Here is a 23458-nt window from a genome sequence, read left to right as displayed (position 1 = left end):
CTGTTCTTTCCCAAATCATTTACCAATCATTTACCCTAAAACTAGATTTAGTTTTGGAAGCCTGGGATATACTTTGCTCGAATGTATTATTGTTATTATTATTTTAACGCATATGGCATAGCCTACTATACTTCATTCATGTTCATTCATGCAGGGAAAAAAATGTTTCCACAATCCACACGCTATTTCTATGCAGTTTCACACGTATGAATAATCTTTGACATCATAATATTTAACATGCAAGTGTAGTGGTGCCTGGTTGCTGCGGGGGAAAATCAGCTTTGCGCCGGGTGCAAGCAACGACACACGCGTCGGTGTAGAAAGTCAATTGCGCCGGGCGCAAGATAGGGCCCTTCTTCTGTTTGGCGCACATGGCTAATTTGCATACGCGCACAGGACTGTAGGAATGGGAACATGTCGGACTGGCAGCATTACGGGGGCGCGATTACGGGCTGGCGGAGTTACATTTAAAAATCGCGTAATTCGCCCAATAGTACCGAACACACATCTTTGGCAGCAGGGAGGAGGAGCAACGTCTCACCAATGTTGTGGGGCTTCCCCGCCTTCGCAATACGTAACGCTACGCGATATGATGCTTCGGTTGCCCTGGTATTCACAGTGCCAAACGCCTCGATGACTTTCTTCTGTGACCGCAATTCCTTATGTTTCAGGTCAAAAAACTCCCTCGGCTTGGTCATTAAACTGTGGTGCTTGGTTTCAATGTGACGCCGGAGTTTACATGGTCGCATACTGTCGTTAGCTAGCACCTCTTTACAGATAACGCACTGTGGCAGCTGAGCATCGTCAGGACCAATATATGAAAAACCAAACTTTAAATAATCAGGGTCATACTTCCTCCGTTTTCTGCTCGCCCCAGACTCTGTGCCCTCTCTCACTTTCACTTGAGATATTAAAAATCGATCCATTTTGCCACTCGCCAGATGTTTACAGTTTTTTTTCTTCTTTTTTTTCTCTCGCCGCGCCTCCCCTGAAACCCTCTGGCGCCCCCCAGGGGAGGCGCGCCTCACACTTTGAAAACCGCTGCCCTACGGTAATCCACACAGAACCGGACAGACCCGTCCGGCTTCCCCACAAGCACAACGGGGCTGCACCAGTCGCTGTGGGACTCCTCGACGACGCCCAACTCTAGCATTGCTGCCATTTCACGCCATACCACGTCTTGCTTGTGTACGGGCAGCCTGTAGGGGCGTGTCCGCACCGTTAACCCCGGTTGCGTCTCTCGAGTTATTAACGGGGTGCGACCGGGCAGGGGCGAAAAGACGTCGGCGAACTGGAGCTGTAGAGAGACCACGTCCGCCGCCTGACTCTCCGACAGATCCTCTCCGGGGCCAGCCACCTCCTCGCCTGGTCCCGCAGCATGCTGGGCGTAGGTGAAGGGACGATCGCCTTCCGAAAAGGTGAGGGCCCGGAACCGGCGGCGATGTTCCTCCGGGTTCAGGCCTAGCCGGTCCCGGATGGCCTTGTCGACCGCCTCGTAGTCCCGCTGGGCCCCTGCCGGCAGACTGTGGGCCGCGAGCTGGGCCTCGCCCGTCAGGAGCGGCAGAAGGCGGTGAGCCCACTCCTGGCGTGGCCACCCGGAGACCTCGGCCACCCCCTGGAACGTCTCCAGGAAGGCCTCCGCGTCGTCGGTCTCCCCCATCTTGGGAACGTGTATGTGGCCCACCGCCCCTGCCGCTCTGGGTTCCCGACCGCGGTCGCCGGAGGCGAGGAGCTCCTGGAGGACCGCCCGATCGGCGGTCAACGACTGGCCGAGCTCCAGGAGCACGTCGTTCTGTGCCTGTTGCACCTGCGCCTGCCGTTCGGACATCTGCGCGAGATGCCCGAGTAGCGCTGCCAATGGTGACTGTTCCATCGTCACACTCCGCCCCACATTGGGCTCCACTGTAGCAAGGTTCAAGGAGTGGGCGGAGACAGGTTTGGCGTTCTCTCAGCCGGTTCGCTTTATTTCGCACAAAGCGAAGAACAAATGAAACATAAGACGAAATGAAATGAACAATCCGGTCCGCAACTACGGTGGCCAGGCTCTCTGCCATTCGGCCCGTCGTTCTGTCCACTCTGAGCCTCTATCGCTCTCGGCTGTCCTACTGAAAGGCAGAGCAGACACATAAGGCCAGGCCAGACGCCGCCCCCCCTCCACACCCATGTACCTGGCAAACTGGGAAAACTGTGAGCCATTAAACGGAGGTCCATTGTCAGTCTTAAAGGGATAGTTCAGGATTTTGGTCATCGGGTCTCATTTCCACGTGAGCCAGTGTGTTATTGATCATTGGAGACCATTTTCAACAATTTTCATTCAGTCTTCTATTCGCATAGATCACTGGTGTTAGGCTAGCACAAGTCGACGGGACCCGCTAGCCTGCCAATAAAAACAGTCTTACCCACTACACAATACACCCGAGGCAAATCAATTATTACGCCATACTGTCAGTGTAAATGTCTGATTTTAATAGTACGATTTAATTATATTTTACATAACTTGTTTAATTATATTTTACATCTCCCATTCCCTTTCATCATGCCTTTGTTTTGTTTGTGAGTAACACAATATTTGTGTGTGTGTGTGTGTGTGTGTGTGTGTCGCTAGAGGGTCTGACTGCACCATTGAGGGTTGTGATTTAACATTTTAACTTGGGTTATTTGATACAGATATTAAGCTTATGCTTGTGATGTGTTTTCTATACCGTTTGTAGCCTCATGGTCTACCCTTGACACTGGTACATGGCAGTGGTGTAGCCACGGGTGCGCCTGCCTGGGACACCCAAGAGTGGTCCTGGCACACCTAAATCTAAATTAAAAAGAAGAATAACGAAAGGTTAATCTCAGAAATGTCCAAAACCTTTTCAAGTCGAAGAGTAGAGGCGGTGACCCTCGGCCCAGCTGTTAGTGTCTTCAAAGAAAGGTGGCCTGCATTATTCAGTGAGGCTCAGGTAAGAGTTTGATTAAAAAATATATATATTTTCCACCAAGAACAGTTGTTCATCTTATTTGTCTACTGAAACATTGAGAATTGATGTTGGAATTGTATTATGTTGTCTCTTTACTAGTTTACTAGATCAAAGAAGAGTTCCGTCGTATAACGACAATTTCCCTGGAAGAGACATGATGAAACTTGATGGGTACACACCACGTCTTCTGCAGCTGATGCCAAAGGAGTGCCAAAGGAGGAGCTGTTGGTTCCAGGATGCGTCCTCTCCTGGACACTGTAAATTAGGTATCTTTTTGTTTCACTTTTTACTACTAATACTAATTTGCAGAAAAACATCTGAACAGTCAGAAGTTTGCATACACTCTAACTGAAGTCAGTAAAACTCAATTTTTTAATCACTCCATGGTTTTCATGTCAACATGAATTTGGTTAGAACCTCTACTTTGTGTATGCCACAAGACATTTTCCAACAATTGTTTACAGACATCATCTTCTCATCTCATACATTCACCTCGTCTCCTCTCCATCTCCTCTCCTGTCCTTCTATCCTCTAATCTTCTCCTAACCTCCCCCTCTCCTCCTCTCATATTCTCCTTCTCTTCTTATTTCATCTCATGAAATGAGATGAAATGATCTCCTGTCCTTTTCCTCCCCTGTCCTTCTCTCCTCATCTCCTATCACCCTCCTCTCAACTCCTTTTCTATTTTTCTCCTCAACTCCTTTTCTATTTCTCTCCTGTCCTCTCATCTCCTATGCTCCTCATCTCCTCATATTCTCTTCTCCTTTCCTCATCTCCTATCATCCTCCTCTCAACTCCTTTTCTATTCCTCTCTTCTTCTCCTATTCTCCTCCTGTCCACTCATCTCCTATTCTCATCGCCTCTCATATTCTCCTCTTCTCATTTCCCCATCTCCTATCCTTCTCCTCCCTTGTCCTCCTCTCCTCATCCGACTGACTTCAACTATAAGTCCTCTCACTAAGATGCATCTCCTCTCAGTCCCAGAGCATTGACAAGAAGAGGGATGCCGTCGTCTGCTGCCTCATTGGATACATTGGAGAACAGCAAGAACAGCTCTTCCAGGACCAGGTATGTTATTAAATGATTGATCAACACAGGGTATTCTACGGTGGCCCTGGAGTGCAATTCACACAGCACACCAGCATTTCATCACAGCACACCAGCAATTCACGCAACACACCAGCAATTCACACAACACACCAGAAATTTGTGCAACACACCAGCAATTCATCACAACGGAAAGGGTAGGTACTTATTGGTCCACTGATCCTCCTCCTGATTGGTTGCGCCGCCGTCTGGTTGCGACTCTGCAACACTTATGTAGCCTACCGTTCCCCTTCACTGCAAATGAAGAAACTGCAGTTGCCGACGTTGTATTAAGCATTGTAAATGACAGACGGCGCAACCAATCAGGAGGGGGATCAGTGGACCAATGTGTACCTACCCTTTCCGTTGTGATGAATTGCTGGTGTGTTGCGCAAATTGCTGGTGTGATGCATGATTTGCTGGTGTGTTGTGTGAATTGCTGGTGTGTTGTGTGAATTGCTGGTGTGTTGTGTGAATTGCTGTTGTGTTTTGCACTTCAGGGCCACCGTAGTATTCACATGGTTACACATTCTCTCATCTCATGCCAGGATATGGATCAATTCATGCATGGCTTGTGGTGATGTGTTGTGCTGTGTGAAAGAACATCAACATGTGATCTGTTGAATGTTTGAGGGTGTCTTCACATGTCTGTGCTTTGAAGATATGACCTGGCTGTAGAAACACACACACATTCACAGCTGCAAAGTGACCCAGGTACACTCACTCACTCAGACAATGAAGCAGAAGCATTGAGTTGTGTGTGTATACATATATATATCTTTTTTTTTTTTGTTGAGCAAACAGGTTTAAATGTTCTGTTATAAAATGACCTGGCTGCAGAAAACACACACACACACACACACACACACACACACATTCACAGCTGCAAAGTGACCAGGTACACACACACACACACTCACTCACTCACTCACTCACTCACTCACTCACTCACTCACTCACTCACTCACAGGCAGGCACACACTCACACACACACAAACAAAGCAGAAGCACTGAGTTGTATATGCTTTTTTTTTTGAGCAGACAGGTTTAAATGTTCTGTTGGTTATTCAGAAACCAGCTTGAAATGACCTGGCTGCAGAAACACACACACACACACACACACACACACACACACACACACACACACACACACACACACACACAGCACTGAGTTGTATAGAAAAGAAATTAGCAAACAAAACCCTTTATTATTGTTTGAATATATTGTGAATATGTTTTGTGATCCTCTTGCATATTCTTCAAGAGACCTTTGATCATTTGGTTGATTAAACAAGTTGACTTCATCAATACTGTCTGCTGTGTCTGAAAATAACTAGTAAATCTAACCTTCCCTGAATAGGTAATAGTTGATTAGTCATATTAGATAATTATTACTAATAATGATTAAGTAGATTAATAATGCCTAACTATCTTAAGTTAATATTACAAATTACTCAAAATATTATTTTGAGTAATTTGTATTGAAAAATCTTAGGTAAACTTTACCTAATTTATTTTAGTATTTCATAGCTGTTGAATACTCAAAATGTTGGATTGAAATTTACCCAACCAAAGTATATGCAAATTGCTACCTTAGATACAGTAGTTTTGTTGGTTGCACACAAGTGAGTTATTCCCATTTTAATAGTACGATTTAATTATATTTTACATAACTCTGTTTTGTATCATTACATCTCCCATTCCCTTTCATGTCTTCGTTTTGTTTGTGAGTAACGTGTGTGTGTGTGTGTGTGTGTGTGTGTGTGTGTGTGTGTGTGTGTGTGTGTGTGTGTGTGTGTGTGTGTGTGTGTGTGTGTGCCGTATAGGTTGTTTTTTTACAGTAGTTTTGTTGGTTGCACACAAGTGAGTTATTCCCATTTTAATAGTACGATTTAATTATATTTTACATAACTCTGTTTTGTATCATTACATCTCCCATTCCCTTTCATGTCTTCGTTTTGTTTGTGAGTAACGTGTGTGTGTGTGTGTGTGTGTGTGTGTGTGTGTGTGTGTGTGTGTGTGTGTGTGTGTGTGTGTGTGTGTGTGTGTGTGTGTGTGTGTGTGTGTGTGTGTGTTTCTGCAGCCAGGTCATTTCAGTGTGTCGCTAGAGGGTCTGACTGCACCATTGAGGGTTGCGATTTAACTGACATTTTAACTTGGGTTATTTGATACAGATATTAAGCTTATGCTTGTGATGTGTTTTCTATACCGTTTGTACCCTCATGGTCTATCCAGCCTCCAGAGGATTCGTGATGGACCATGGTTTGAGTGAAAGTGGTTGTCTCTGATCTGGGGTCTGATCGCTTCTCTGTGGTTCTCTATTCATACCCCTTGTTTTAACATAGTCATTTATTTTTATTTTGCTCATTGATCCCGCCGTAGGCTATATATGGTCTCGAAAAACCAACCGAGGTCCTCGGACTGCATTTGATAAAAGTTTGCCGAGCCAAATTGAGTGCCCCGGTTATTGCAGCGCGTATCGATCGCTCCTGACCCTGGCTTCTACTCTAACAGCGTTCCGGTAAATCACCGTGAACTTGAGGCCACCCAAAATCTCACAGGCACACCTTAACTATAATTTCTGGCTACGCCCCTGGTACATGGTAGGGTTATGGTTTGCATTGGGCGGGTTTTAATTTCTTCCGCACATTCTTCCGCAGTCCGTTTCGGTTTCCCGGGAACATGGCAGCTGCACAGACGGTACGCGGGGTCCCACTGAGTATGGTAAGGTTAACATATAATTGGTTGAATTACGGCAATACTTATCTTAAGGGCGTAAGTTTGGTCTCAGCTTTGGTAGGGACCCCCCGGTCCCCCCCCCCCCATGTCTCTTTTCTTTTTCGGTGGCATTTTCTATCTACAAAGCACAAACACGGGCAAAAATGTCTGTATTGAGACCAAAGGCAATGTAGGCCTACTAATATGAGGTTTTATCATTTACTGGTGCATTTACGTCGACATAGTCTGCCGCAGCCTAATATCTTACCGTGTCAGGCAGTGTATTTCCAGCTCTCTTTCTGCATGGTGCATCTTCACGAGAGTTGAGGAGAACATTCACGCTCAATGAATGAGCGCGAATGTTCATGAACCTTCCTACGTCATCGTTCGACGCGATCGTCGGCAAAAATCTATGCCTAATAGCCTATTATGAATGAGTTCGCAAAAAATATATATTAAATGCATTATGTAAAATACATTTCCGTTATATTAAATAATAAATCAAAATATTGGCAGGGACAATCCTTTCTTTCCAAAAGTTGGTCGGGACATGTCCCTCCGTCCCTATGCAAAATGACGCCCTTGTCTTAACGACATCCCAGGAGGGAAATCTATCGATGATCACCGCATAAATTAAAATAAAGCGGGACGTTACGGACGTAGCGGGCAACATTGCATTTCTCCATAGCAGCCGATGTATTGCAGGGTTGCCTACTCTCACGCACCTGACGTGACACTCACGCTTTGAGCATCAATCTCACGCTGTGACGCACACGCAACAAATGTCAAATGTCAGGCCTGTGTGGTTGATAAACAACACGTTTTAATGAGATTCAGTTCAGCTTGTTAAAAGCATCAGAGTACAATGTTCCCCTTTATTCTTGCCCGGTGTTACACCGTATTCTGTTACCCATCATAAAGTGTGAACCCAGGGGTCGCTGTTGAACAAGTTCACTTGCTCACTTCACTGACTGTGTTTAGCGGTGAAGACTCGAGGTAACGAGAGCCAGTCGGGCAACAACATCCTGATTCCGAACATTAAGCACTCCTCAGCTAAAATAAACTTAGTTAATGTTGTGTTGATTGATTGACCGTTTGCACCACTTTACGATCGTGATTCGTTTGAGAATGAGAACGAGGGAGGAGCTGAGTCTGACCAACTCGGCTGAGAACTCTGCATTCTCGATTCGTTTCAACGAGAACGAGGGAGCTACATTCAAAACGGGCTACATTTGGCAGAATTATAAAAGGTATGAGTGGTGTCGTGGCAATTTCCTTTAACAGATAAAAAAAAGCACACAATACTTGTAGACAATTAACCTAGGTTTAATGCATGCATACATTATACTCCTCTCTAGCAGAGTGAGTCCAGACATACAGTTTGACATTATTTATACCGTTTCAGATCAGTAATGTTTACCCAAGACACAGAGTTGCCTGTGTTCTTATCAAGCAGAAGAGTGCCTAAGAGGATGTCTTCTCCCTTGCGACCGGTTTACCCAAGTATGAAGGTTAACATTATTGGTTGACTCGAAGGAAGGCAGGCCGGCTACCCATAGAGAAGGGTTTACATTTATATTATTATTAATCCTTTGGTTTACCAGGGTATTCACATTGAGACAGTAGTCTCTTTTACAAATGAGCCCTGGCCAAGAAAGACAGTGCCTAGCTAAAAGACACATAAAAACAGAGAAACAGATTTAGATGCCACTGAGGAAGGTGGGACAGCTGACCAGAGCGCAAGGGTTAACATTTTGATTGACTCTGAGGAGGAAGGTAGGACAGCTGAGCACATTGACGACATCGTTCACTGGTGAGGTGGCTGAACCAAGCACAAACGTCAATAAATAGACGACTCTGGGGAAAAGCAGGATGGCAAGACAATATACAGACTGGAAAACAAAGCCTATATGACTAAAAGGTAGCAACATATGAATTTTTCCATCACAGTGGTAATATGAAGTGCCGTTTGGAACCGAAAGAGCCGGCTCTTGTTGGTGAGCAGATCCAAATGATCCGGATCACTAAAAAGAGCCATAATTCCCATCACTATAATACACATTGTATCCCATTGCTCAGTCGGGACGGTCATTCGTCTGTTACACTGGGCCACAGCAGTTGATCTGCCTCTGTGGTGCCATGTTGATGATGGGTCTTTCTTTCTTGATACAGACGTGAATATATAAGTGGTGTTGGTGCATTTTAAAGGGCATCAACGTAACAATGATTGTTCCAGATGTTACGTTTTAAACTTATGCATGTTGCCCAGTGGCGTAGCCAGAAATGTCCACATGGGTGGGCACAGAAAAAAACAGGCGGGCAAAGCCAATTTGATTGAACATACGATAGGCCTAGATTAGATGCACCATACAAATACTAATCAAAGGCATGTTATATTTATGACATAAAGGTGGAATTTATTAAAGGCATTTTATCACAGCTGACAAATTACTCTGAGACATTTAAAACTTGAGCAAAACTGCATGAACCCATGCATCGGCGCGTCACATTCATTGAACGCTTCAGCGAGAGAGAGAGAGAGAGAGAGAGAGAGAGAGAGAGAGAGAGAGAGAGAGAGAGATTTTCTTGTTATATTTAATTAAAATAATTCTTAATAATTCATCTAATTTAAAAAATATATGTTTTTCAATGTACATTTTTTCAATAAAATAATTCATAATAATTAATCCAAAAAAATACAAAATAAATTTATATATATATATATATATATGGTTAGGGTTACCCTAACCCAAAACATATGCTAATTAGCTTGACGATGGATACGATATTGAAAAATACAAATACTATATAAAGATGCTAAATACTTACAGGTGCATGTCTTCTTCTTCTTTGACTTTGGTCAAATTAGTCGAACAACGTCGACTGTGGCGCTAATGTGACGCAAAATGTTTAAAAAACCCGAAAAAACCAGACCTGCCAGAAATGGGCGAAAGTTGAACTTTTTAATCGGTTAAATTGATCATGTGCTTCTATTGGTTGCTGTCTGTCCTCTCCCACTTGCTGTGGTTGCCAGCAGTCACTCAATAACAACCACCAGCCAAAGCCCACGCTGGCCCTGTTCCATACACATGCAGGCTTGGCTGGTATTTGTATCTCCATCTAGGGCTTCCCGCTTGAAGGTGTGTCTTTAACTGATGACGCGCTTGTCTCACATTTGCAAGGAGTGGAGGAAGCTTTCAGAGGGGATTTCAATAAGTGTATTTCTATAGTGGGCAGTCTACATGCTGTTCATTTGAAACATTTACTGGCACTTAGTTTACTAGAGCTGGCAGAGTTTATGTTCCCTGAAAATAGACGATTACACGCTTACAGATCCCTGCCTCCAGGGATTGGTTGAAACAACTGAAGCCAAAGGAAGTGAAACACCCGTTCACCCAGACTTGAGTTTGTCTGCTATCAGATTTTAGATTTTAATTGAATAATCGAAAGTCGCATGTGTGGCGCATGAGTATTTGAAGTTTCAGATTTCACAGTAGCTCATTCCAGAGATAAGTTGTATAATACCTAACAATTATTTACAGAATTAACTAAACCCAATTGGTACCTAGAGAGCTGCTGTCCAGCCTTCTGTCAGCTATATTCGTAGATATGATGATGAAACAATATTGATTAAATCACAATGAAGAGTACACAAGTGTAGATAAACAGCGTGTGATCTAAAGAGAGAGCATACGTTCAATCATTTTTTAATTTCCTTCTAATGAAATAGCCCCAAGTATCATAATGTTAACTTGCTAACTATAAGATGAGTTGACTACACAAAACAATTCATAAAATCACCAGAACATTTACAAAAATGTATAGTTTTGTAATCCTGATGGGCGTTCCTCTTTCAGCTTTGTCCAAAGTATCTCCACACCAACTCTACCAGCCACACTGGGCCCTTCAGTGCTATTGCTGAACTCATAGGTGAGTCTTCCTTTAACTTTCTTGGCAGCATAAATCAGTATGAGTTTCTGGTTTGTAGAAGGGACGATATAGGCACGATGAAGGCACGATGTATCATTTTGGTATCGAAATACCGATACACGCATGTGCAATATTCGTATCGCTGGATGTGCGAAAAAAAATAAATAATAATAAAACCTTGTACATTTACATTTACATTTAGGGCATTTAGCGGCTTTTATCCAAAGCGACTTACAATAAATACATTTGTCATAAGAAGTGAAACAATATATTGCTGTCGGTACAGTAAAGTTCAAATAACCGAGTGCAAAACCTAACCATCTCTAGGCCAACCCATTCCCCATATACAGCAACAGCATGGATAGCTAGCTAATGCAGATGCTACACAATTAAGTACTATGAATAAATACAACATACAGTAAGTGCGTACATTAAGTGCCATGACGTACAACAATAGTGGTACAGAAAAAAACAAAAACAGACCAAGAACAGGTACTTTGTCGAAAGTGCCTTACAAAGCAACAAAAGGCAAAACAACTAATTGAATTTCCCATTTCATTCGCCACCACAAAGCTCTGTATAATGAGTGCAAAGCCAAATCTAAATGCCATGCAAAGCCAAAGCAAAAAAACTACTGTTGTGTTGCACCATACGAGAGGGGTTCTATGCAGATGCACTCCGCCACAAAATCACCCCAATCATTTTAGAAAGATAAATTATTTCTCAATAATTATCCAGAAAGACAAAATATCGCAATATGATTTTTTTTCCTATGTATAAGTGTGCTTTAAGTCACCTAGGACTGGCAATTCACTTGACATCTGACAGAAGATTGTTTTACCAAAGACCTTCACAAATGCAGTATTTTTTTTTTTTTTATGTATTCACCTAATTACAATATAGCAGCAGTTTAATGTTTGTATGGACTTGATTTGAAGCGTTTTTCATAATATTTTCCTTAATCCTTCCCGTAGACAATGCATACGATGATGCCAATGCCAAACAGATATGGATCGATAAGACCCAGATCAAAGACATGGAGTGTCTCACCTTCATGGACAACGGAAACGGACTCAGCTATGACATGATGCATCAGATGCTTAGGTGATAGTTAGATAGAGTATTTACAATATTGATGATTATTTAAAATATCACAAAATCAGGGAATTCTGTTTACTCTTGACTGTGTCGTGATTTAAGTGGTTAATGCAAAAACATTTTTCCACTTTTCCCTTACAGCTTTGGATACAGTGACAAAAAAACCAGCAAAAATACCATTGGAATGTATGGCAATGGTTTCAAGTCTGGCTCAATGCGTCTGGGCAAGGATGCCATCGTTTTATCCAAATCAAAGAATGACCTGTGTGTTGGCATGCTGTCACAGACTTACCTGGAGAGAGTCAGAGCCAAGCAGATCACTGTGCCCATCATAAGCATTAAGAAACGGGAAGAAAAAGAGTATATCCTTTTGAGCATGTCAAATGGGTCTCCACTGTGTTCCTGGGGGTTCCTGTGGATATGTTAATCAATCCATATTTAGTTCCTTGGCTAGGGCCTTCTAGGGGATATTATTTCTTTTTATTTTGGATTAAATTGTGGGAGGGGTGGGTTTAAGACTAAATCATTATTTTGGTTCCATATGCTGCATATATAATATCCTTTTGCCTCAGTATAGACAAAGCTACAGAAGCAGCTAGACCTAACCTTGCACAGGCTTTCCAACATGAGAAATGGTTCATAATGTAATAATAGTTAAACTTGGATCTGGTTTCCCCTGCTATGACACCGATGTTAAAGGGGTCTGCTCGGTCCAAGGTGAGGAGAATATCGGTTATATCCACCAAGCCTAATAAGAACTTCCTTGACCCGAGTGACTACTCAGTGTGATGGAGGAGCACCTGGCCAGTCTGAGGGACATCCTGGACCACTCACCCTTCAACACTGAGGAAGAGCTGCTCACTGAGCTCCAAGCTATCGAGTCCTCCTGCTCCAGCACGGGGACCCGGATCATCATCTGGAACCTCCGCAGGTCTGGGTTTATCCCCATGGTTACTAGGCTTCTCTGGAGGACAGATTCACATTAACGCTTTAAGCCCACAGAACACGGCCGTGTCAGGACATTAAACAGCCTATGGTCAGGACGGACACAAAATAATGTTTTAGAATGTTTGCGGCTAAAATAGACCTTGAGTTCTGTAATACAAAGGGAGGCAAAGACACAAATTGATTAATGGTGCAGTGCGAACAACCTGGTTGACGCGGATTCTGCGTGATTTTGCTCACGCAAATACTTTGCTGAATCTCCCGTGAATTTTGCTTGACGCTTTGTCGTGACAGCATGTCGTGACAACAGTATCAGCGTTCACTCCCTGAAGTCCAGGTTGAACTGCAACGAAGGAGAAAGTGATTGTTGCCGTTTGCGGACTCCCTGAGCTCTATAATATTATAATTATAATATTATAATATCTATATAATATAATTTATAATATCACTGCCAAAAGCTGTGTGCGTACCAGATGATATTATGAACCCATAGACGACGGCGTTGAGTTCTCTGACGTCTCTGGTGCTTCCAACTGATTTTTAATGTAAACATTAATATTTTTAATAATGCACCAGGTTAGTACCCTGGAAATCCGAGTTCTCGCGAGAGCACAATTTGAATTTGCTCAACCAGTCGCTCTGAGCAATATACTCCCCGGTTCACCTGGCCCAGAACATTAACCAATCACATCGGTGTATCTGATATTGACAGGCCAAAAAACGGTATTATATTGATATATGATGATATATATATTGGTTAGCTCCGCTGGTCTGGATATGTCACCCCTTGTATTCTTCTGATTGGTCGTAGTGTTATCCAATTGCAGGCAGTGATATTTTCAAATGCATGCTTGGTGCCGCCCCTCGAGTTGAGTCATTTTCATTACTCGTTGCCAGACCCTACAGCTTTCTAGATGTGGGTCTGGATTTCCAGGTTAGAGGGTTCCTTGTACAATTTACAGCATTAGTTCTATGATAATCTATTTCATATCCAATCAAAATTGGTATTACAACTGAAATATCCCTAACCAAACCGATATTGAATCAAATCGGAATCAAATCGTTTCGGGTATTCAGTGGCCAGCCCTACTCAGTAAGATAGGCTGAATTAATAATTGTTAGTATGAATCATTTTAACTATTCAGGGGTCCTACGACATCGGTAGGAACCCGAAAGATTTTGTAAGGATTATGTTTTACTGACAAATTCATTAGTCTGAGGCTGCCTTTTCCACTAGGAAAGAGCAAAGTGAATAAAACTTTGAAGCCATGCAGCATTCTTCATGATTATAGAGTATGCTGTAAGGCCCTAGCGTAGGATGGTAGCAAGCAGCTGATATAGATATGGAGTGTACACAAAACCAGAACAATGTTCAAGGAATAAGCCCACCAAGGGCAGGATTTAATGGCAACCACTTTAACCATTCAGGGGAAAATTAACCAGCAGTTTTTCCCCCTGCCAACCGCCTCTCTCCCTAAGTACAAATTGACCTGCACCATGCCTAATCATTAAGGGGTGCCTTAAAGTATTCAGAATGTACTTCTCCTAAGCTCAACATATCTATTGGTCCCATCATTACATTGCTAATACATCATGTTTACATTATACAGTTGCATTCAATAATTGACCTATAGACATTCAGAAGCAACTTAATTGTACAGGATCCCAGCCAGAAACCCTCTCCATTCAGCTCCACTTGGTACAGCCCAATGAGATCTACCCAGGCACACTTCTGCATGGTTAACCAGTTAGGTGGACCATCGTCTCTCAGCAAGAGGAACCATCTTGTGATGAAGGAGTTGCTATCTTTCATAGTTTACAGCCACTGGAGCACTCTGTCTCCAGGTTGAACTTAGGCCCCAGCAAGTCGTAAAACTTTGAAACTGTCAATAGCCCACTTAACTGCTAGACGAAGAGTAATGTGTTTCACTATGGAAGTTTCCTGCTGATGTAGGCCACAGGTCGCCGGTTCTCTCATTCTCCTTGCAGTAGCATGCCTCCAATGCCCTTTCCAGGATCACCTCTTTGGAGGGTGAATGGTTGGCTAAAATCTGGACTCTGGAGAGCGGGATCCTTGCCGAGTGCCTCCGTTATATCCTGGAAGGCCTTCTCCTGCTCTTGTCCCCATGCGTGCTTGGATTTTGACTTGTGCGTCTGATCTACTAAAGGGGCGGCTCGTGCAGAAAAGTTTTGGAAGAATTGTCTGTAGAAACCCACCAGGCCCAAAATAGATTTTATGTTGCACTGGTCGGAGAACTCCCAAAACGTAGCCCAGGTATTTTGTCTGTTGCTGGGCTACGGCACATTATTTGGGGTTCATTGTTAGGTCTGCCTGATGCTTCCTACCCTTTGCATATATCAAGTGTGGTGATGAACTTAGCCGGGCCTTCCGTTTCAATAAGGTCATCTAGCCTAGGCATTGGATAATGATCCAACTCTGACTGAGCATTTATCCTCCGAAAGACAATGCAGAAATGGATGCCGCCGATCTTTCTTCATAACCAAGACAATTGGGTTGCTCCACTCACTCGTGGATGGTTTGATGACTTGGTACAGCCCAATTAGGGCTAACCAGACACAGCTTTGCACGGTTAACCAGTGAGGTGGATCATGTAGCCTCCTCACAACTTTCTCGCTGCAACCCATGTGGTCAGACCGTTTTGAATTAATGCAGTGACCACAACTCTGCCAAACGTCCACACACAAAACAGACTTGGTGCTCTACAGTGGTAGAGCACACGGTAGATGTGCAGGAAGTCCCTGGTTCAAATCCAGATTGTTTTGTTAATGTCTAATATTCATGCATATTTATACAAAACTATATAAACACTATTGCAAAGACATTTAACCTTGGTTCATGTATTTGTATCTGCAATCTTTATTTATTCATATTTTCATTATAGGACGGTGGCAAAGAATCTGGAGATTGATTTCACCACAGACCGCTATGATATCCGTATCCCCTCTGAGGACTTGGACTCTTCAGACTCGTCAGTCCCTGAGAGTAAATTCTCGTTGCGTGTAAGTAGTAGCGACCTCAGCTGACCGCACACAACACCCTGTAGCTCTGGGGGAAATTCCACATACCGAATACAGAACAGACGTTCATGATGCAACATTAATTTATGAAGATATTAAGATGACTGTATGTTTGAGACCACAGTTAAACACTTTGGTTTAATTATGTTAATGTAAATGTTAACATTTCGAAACTTTCAGACATAGGGATTAAAGAGAAAACACGATGTGTGCATTGTAAAATGCTATTTACTTAAGCACTTTGTAAATACTGAATGAATAAAACGTATTTAGCGATGAAGACAATTACTATTTTCATATTTTCATTTTTTTGTATAATTGATATGCATACTTGTATCTATGAAAGGTTGTATTGAGTTTTTGTATCTATACTAAACGTAGGCATACTGCAGCGTCCTCTACATGAAGCCTTCTATGAAGATCTACATTCGAGGACAGAAGGTGAAGACTCAGCTCATCTCTAAGAGCCTGGCCCACATCGCAAAAGACATCTACAAGCCTTCTTTTGTGGTATCCTTTATGTCCATAACCGTTCCAGCTTCTTCTTGCAGAAGAAGAAATAATTTATCCCAGTAACAGTGGTCTTACTTGATTCATTCTTCGCATTTAACCCAGGAGCAGTGGGCTGTGTAGCATCTGGGAACCAACTCCAGTTTTCAGCTTGCCTTGGTTATAGGAAGACCATGAGCTAGTGTTCTGTGGTTATGTGTTATGGAGTGGGGGAAACCAGAGCATCCAGGTTAAACTGTGGAAAAACCTCCTGATGGAACCCAGGTTCTGGCTGTGAGGTACCAGTGCTAACCACTGAGCCACCGTGTCACCAAACATTACAACATGCATCAGAGAGACAGATCGTCACAACAGTCTTCTTGGTGTGTGTGTGTGTGGTTTATTTATGCATGAAATGCATCAGACTTCCAGGTCCAGAATGATCCTTAAGTTCTGTTCGAGAAACAAAAAATCCCCATCACCTTTGGGTACAACACGAAGAGCAAGGACCAATATGGCCTCATGATGTACCACAAGAACCGACTCATCAAGGCGTATCATCGTGTCGGATGTCAGCTAAACGTGAGTGTTTGCTTCTGTGTGATATTTTAAAATGTGACTTTTTATTAGTTCTTATTATTCATAGTTTGGTGCACGATATTGGAAAAAAAAATGTGTTGCAATATTTTGTCTTTCTGTAATACGTATTGCGATGTAACGTTATACACTTGTTATACAGAGCATTATGGTGGCGAATTAAATGGGAAAATAAATTTGTTGTGTTGCCTTTTTGTTGAGGCAAAAGTTGCAAGGCACTCTCGACAAAGTACCTGTTTTTGGTCAACATTGTCTTTTCTGTAACCAAAATAACTCCATACAACTGACGTTGTTGTTCTCTTGGGAATTAATTTGCTGGCTGATTTTTAAGTTTTGTTCTCTGACTGCTTTGGTTGTCTGATCATAAACTGATCAGATCATAAACTGAACATGATCAGTGATTGGGGGTTCGCTGTGCATGCAGAGCCTGCATGTCTCTCCCCTAGCAACAAACTCGGTGTATCCAAGAACCCTTATATTATGTTATATCAGACATATTTCTCTTGTAGATAAGTCATTGTTATTAAAAAATATTTTTTATTTTTTTATTTTTTAGCTGTACGAATATCGCACATGCGCATCGCGATTTTGATACAAAAACTATATATCATGCAGCCCTACTTTGGTGTTTGTTGTGTTAAACTTTTGTTCATGTGCTCCTAACAGGCTAACAACACTCTAGGCATTGGAGTCATTGGTGTGATTGAATGTAATTTTCTTGAACCGACTCACAACAAACAGGACTTTGACAACACCGACAAGTTCAGGTATGGCCTGTAGTGTAATGGGGATGAAATCATAATTTCACAGTCATTAATTCATATTTGACAGTTATCATACTGTATTTCGGTTGTGGCTAGTTTTAAACCATCAGCCCAGCCTTATTTTTTCCCTGCCTGCTTATTTTGCTTTATCTTTTTAATCAGAATTTAGTTGTACACAAACAGTAATGCACATTTGCAACTGAAACATTTTAAATTATTTCAATCAGTACAGATTAGTATAATCAGGGGTGCATATAACTGGTACGCATGTACGCATCCATGCACATAATCAGGGATGCATAACGTCACTTCACTAATGTCACTACTACTAACGTTTTTGCGTAACTAACGGGAAATTTAAAAGAATTGTCGCCATCTGCAAAGAAAAGGCAAACGGAGCAGAATAATTTTAAATTATTTTTTCGTTAAAGTGGCTCCAAGATGTGCCGTGGCTCAAAACAAATAAGCGCACTGAAAAGTGCGCTCATGCTGTGTGCGGTGCATACCAAACACCATCTCCTGGTACTGACCTGAGTTACTCACTAAAAAGTTATGTGCACCCCTGAGTATAATACTTATTGTTACTATTTTTTCATCCAGCAGACATTCTTTTACAAAGTGAAAAGCAGTGAATTCAGATGTCCTTAGCTGGAAAAGGTTAGAATCTGTCTCAAGAGTGCCAACATGTAGACCAGGGCTCATCAAACTTTTTCAGCCCTAGGCTGAGAGAGGCCCTGCGCACGGACCCCAATGCCCAGTGTTGGGAAAGTTCACTTTCTACATGAACTAGTTCAAAGTTCAGTTCAAATTTTTTAACTAAGTTCACAGTTCCAAAAATTAACTAGTTCATAGTTTTTTTTTATATATGTTGCTGCAAACTATTATTTTTCAAAATTATTGCCACAGCCCATATAGAACCACAGACAGCAATTATTTGATCAGTTTTAACACTGAAACTATGCGTCAGATTTCATCTTCATGTCCAATTTTGAATCCTTATCCAACCAGGGTGAACGTTAGCATTGAGGGGACAGCCTTTCCCCATTGCTGCTTTAACGCTTTGTTGCTGTCCATTCAGTCCACACTAGTAGCAGCTGCAGCTTTCACCCCCACAGTATATTCTCAAAAACATGAGGAAAAAACTTGCTGCTTGAATGGTCTTTTTTGAGGAATTATTATAAGAAAAACAGGACAGTAGTCCTTAAGGTGCAATAATAATTGTCCAAATTCCATTTCAGTACATACTAAAAAGGAATACTGGAATCCTATACCAGGCATGTTCAACAAAATAATAGTAAAACCCTCAAGACAATTCTACTAACACAAACTGAGGTAGGAACCAGGCTGAGGTTTGGCTTGTTTGCTAAATTAATAAGTTAAAAAAACAATAACTTAAAAGAGTCAGTCAGAGTCCAAGGCCATGGACAGTGCTTCTACTTTAGTTAGTGAAAATACCTTAACTGAATGAATATCTGTCACTGGTTACAGTTCACATAAATAACTCCTTGCTGCTTTGACGCCTACATGCTGCTTTTTGTTTTGAAGACGCATGCGACGGTGCGACACTGGTGGCTGGTGTTGCCAGATTGGGTGTTTTTTCCGCTACATATTTAAGGACAATTCCGGTATTTTGAACATTGAGCCCCCTTTCCGGTTTGTCTAGGATGAAATAGAGTGGTTGTATCAAGTATCGTAGCGAAATACAGTTTCTGTCGTGAGTCTTCCAACAGAAATCAATGGGATTTACAAAATGCAATAAATTTGCAATAAATCATGACAGAAACGGTATTTCGCTATGATACTTGATTTGGAACATCAACGAACACCATTAACCACTCGGTGAGTTGCACATTTCTGAAAACGAACATTTAGGGTTGTTTTAAGGACAGGTTTGTGCATACACGTAGCCAGCCATTCTGAAGCAGGCAGGGGCGATTCGGAATGAGCCAAATACCCGAGACAGGACCAATCATCAACATTCAGTGTCAACCACTCCTAGACAACCTAGACAATCCTAGACAACCCAGAAAGGGGGCTCAATGTTCAAAATACCGTAATTGTCCTTTAAGGCCTGTTTACGGTGTGTTTTAGCTGGATTTTCGCCTGGAAGGCTCTAGAAATCTGGCACCCTATTGAACAAAGTTAAACTTAGAGAGTGTGCTGTTCACAGACACTAGAATGAACACGTTCACAGTAACGTTCATCAGGCAGTAATACAGTACATTCAGTTCACATTCGCCCAAAATATGAACGAGTTCATGAACTATCGTTCAATGAACGCGTTCAGGCACAACACTGCCAACGCCCCACCCCAAATTTAGGCCTGATATTAATCTTATATTTGGAACGTGGCCTAATTGTCAGTAATGTTTGCACACACTCCCATGTCCAAGTCTGAGTTGTTTAAAGCAACCCTATTACAGATAATGTAATAGGGTTGCTTTAAACAACTCGTTGTCAATTGACTGATTATTATAGATTTTTTTTCTCCCTTTCAGTTGTCACAATTCTCCCTTACTTTAACGAGAGAAATACCACAAATCTATTCAGCGATATTCAAAATTGACGGCTCAATTCCTGAAAAGGCCTCAGCTCAACTTAACTTAAACAGGCAGACTTACATCCGCTTAATATCAGTGTAAGACAGAAGGAACACAAACACATGTGCATAACATTCTCATTTAGGCCTATGTAGCCATGTAAAAAGGTGATTTGTGCATGGATCAAATATTTCTAGTGAGAGCCCTGACCCTGGTGAGTGGCACAGAGCTGATCTATCCTAGGAGTGGGAACTGTATCCAGGTCTTATATTTACGCCACAACTCGGCCTCAGAGAAGTATTTTCCCGAAGTCACCAAGTGCCTACAAATGTGCCATAATTGTGTGTCAGTTGTGGGGACAGCACCGCAGATTCATTTAATTCTTCCACAGATGGAAACATGGAAAAAGTGCCCTCACTGACTCGATCCCTCTACCTTCTGATTTTCTTCAGAAAGCTATCTATCCTATCATACAGCTGGATGGCATGTGTCTTGCGTCTGACTGTTGATATTGGGGTTTGAGCCCAGAACCTCTGATCAACCCGAACCACTATACTGTTCCTCTTATCAAGACACAAGTCTGACATTTTCTTTGTTTGTGTTTCAGGAACGTTATCAGAAATGTGAGGGAGAAGTTGCATGAATACTGTAAAGAAATTCGGTACAAGAGACAGAACAGCAACCGCAGCAACAATGTACCCATTGAGGAAGAAGAGTAAGTCACAATCAGATCACATATCACATCATACAGTCAGAATTACCTGTATGATCTTCAATGGCTGCAGCTAGATGTATCTCATTTGAACTGTTTGAGCTGTATTCATTCACTGCCGCCTCATACTGTGATACTTGTGGTTTTGTCAAGTTAAGCATCCCAACGTTGTCTACTGTCACTGGACGTTCAATTCAATTCATTTTATTTGTGTAGCCCTTAATCACTATTACAGTCTCAAAGGGCTTAAAAGGCCAAATATTTATGACACATTGGATAATTGGAGTGGTTCTGTGTTCCTGTGTTCTATAGAAAATGCCCAGATCAGAACTGGGCCCAGTGTGATGGGTGTCAGCAGTGGCGGAGGCTCCCGGATGGAATTAACACGGATAAACTTCCTGAAGAGTGGTTCTGCTACATGAACCCCGACCCTCAGTTCAGGTAAGATAGCTGAAAGGTTCTGGGTTTGATCTCCGATGTCAACACACTGCATGTAGGCTGACTTGACCAAGAGGTCTTTGGGCATCAAGGTGCCTTAATGCCAATCTATACTAATTAACTGTAAGTCGCTCTGGATAAAAGCATCTATTGAAATACTAGATGAGCATAGATGGGATATTTTCAGCAACGTGAATCTTGAAATGAATGGTGTAGTTTGAATCCATATGCATCAACCACAATAAATGCAAGTCAACTTTTGCACTTTTCATCTAATTTGGGAATCAACAATTTATGTTAAAATACATCTTTATTGTTCCTGGATTACTATTAGCATATTGAATAATTAATCCAGATTTAAATAATTTGCTGTAGGGGATACAATCATCGTTATAGCATTTATATTGTTATACATTCACATCTCCTCTCATTCAGGAGCTGTCATACGATGGAAGAGCCAGAGGACTCTGATTCTGAGCAGCAAGCAAACCCTAAGACCTATAAGATACAGTAGGCTCCATTTTTAGCATTACTTCTTCACTTAGCCTGGCAAACACACTCAACCTATATAATAGTACAGGTCACCTGTATGTGGTATTTTAGTCACATACTGAAAACTGTACATTTACTGACATTGGCGTTTCTGACAATTGTATTGTTTATGTTTACAGGGAGGAGGACAAAAAGAAACAAGACAAGATGAAAGAATTCAAAAAGGTTAAGAAAATGTCAGATATAAATCATATTATACTGTATGTACTATTGTTTTAACAATAAATGGCAATTAAAATATTGATTATATTTGTACCATTATTATAATAATGATGATGAGAGCGTTGGTGTGGTGTGCACGGAGTCGTTTCTAGTTCTAACTGACTTTTACAGATTACAGATATAAATTATAATTCATGTAGTGATTACATATTGAATTATATCACATGTAAATTGTGTTTCTACGATAATACAAAAACTAACTTTTGATCATGACAACAAGACCTCCACCTCAAAAAAACCATGGACACCAAAAGAGGGCCCTTCTGGTAAAAAGTGTTTTTATATTATCTGAGTGGTACATACTTTATTTTTACCTCCAGTTTTCTTCACTTTCTGTCTGTCTTTGTTTTGTTTACGAGATGGTTTAATATTTCATATAACTTTTTCTCTAGCATCTGGTGTGTCCACTAGCAGCAGTTATCCGGTAGTAACACGTGTATTCTCGCCGTCAAAAAACCCCTCAAGGTAGGACTGTTAACCCCCTTTAACCCCCACATGTTTTTCACCTTATTGTCTTGGAAAATCTTAATTTTTGTTTGGTGAAATCCAGGACGAAGAGGCTGCAGCCTATGACTCCAGAAAATCAATCCAAAAGACAGAAGCCCACCCTCCACCCGGTCGGAGTGAGGACAGAGAGTGACCCGATGGATTCCGCTTACGTGGCCTGCACCAGCCCACATAAGTCATTCTTGGATGAACCTACAGAAAATTATGTAGACAGCTACACAAGCACCCAGGTGCAAGGACCACAGGTGACGGATGAGGAGGAGATGAATGAGGAGGAGATGAACAGCAGCACAGCGGCTAACGATGGAGCTCAAGAGATGGAGGAGGGAATGCTTAGCATCACCCAGGCCCAGGAAGAGCAAGACCAGCTCGTGGAGCTCCTGCAGTCTGTGTCCAATGAGAGAGACTCCTTCGAAGAGAAGATTAAGGAACTCCAAGCACAACTAGAGGTCAAGAAGCAGTGTGCAGACTGTCAGACAGCCAGAGAGAAGGCAGAGAAGCTGAGCAGAGAAAAAGAAGACTTGCCGTGTAGGTTGGACCCAAGCAGTAAAGAGCTGGAGAAACTGCACTTAAAGGTATGCTAGTTTGAATTATTAGTTGATTTTTAAGCTTTTCAGTGCCCAGCTTAGTGTACTTGACAGTAAAATACTTGAATTGAGTTGAGGGAATAATTTTGTTGCAATGAAATTGTGTATACATTTTTGGTGAAGAATGATTGCAGGAAGGTATTTGAAGCCCTTTGAGACCACAACAGTGATAGAGTTTGTCATGGCTTAGGGTAACCAGACAATGAGGGAGGACGGAGGCATGATACAATTTAACAATAGTCAAGGTTTATTTTGTAAACCACAAAGA

General features: G+C 42.1%; 1 protein-coding gene and 1 pseudogene across 2 annotated transcripts; one reads left to right on the top strand and one right to left on the bottom strand.

Annotated features, from left to right (window-relative positions):
• Positions 1 to 1248: 1248 nt before the first annotated feature.
• Positions 1249 to 1873, bottom strand: LOC311358253 (annotated as a pseudogene). Its single transcript has one exon. The product of its transcript is annotated as an uncharacterized misc_RNA (transcript).
• A 4861-nt stretch (positions 1874 to 6734) lies between these two features.
• Positions 6735 to 23187, top strand: LOC311358251 (MORC family CW-type zinc finger protein 3-like; the record flags this gene model as incomplete). Its single annotated transcript, XM_084478252.1, has 13 exons — positions 6735 to 6776; positions 10628 to 10700; positions 11675 to 11804; positions 11940 to 12158; positions 12583 to 12729; positions 15647 to 15764; positions 16164 to 16292; positions 16734 to 16853; positions 17535 to 17635; positions 20780 to 20887; positions 21197 to 21325; positions 21758 to 21832; positions 22647 to 23187. The coding sequence occupies 13 exons, from the start codon at positions 6735 to 6737 to the stop codon at positions 23185 to 23187; spliced, it is 1932 nt and encodes a 643-aa protein (XP_084334378.1).
• Between the last annotated feature and the right edge of the window lie 271 nt (positions 23188 to 23458).

This window comes from Micromesistius poutassou (assembly GCF_964030765.1).
Source record: "Micromesistius poutassou genome assembly, chromosome: 14".
In the NCBI taxonomy this organism is placed as follows: Eukaryota; Metazoa; Chordata; class Actinopteri; order Gadiformes; family Gadidae; genus Micromesistius; species Micromesistius poutassou.
Note: the sequence above shows the minus strand (reverse complement) of the source record. Positions and strands in the feature narration are given on the sequence as shown.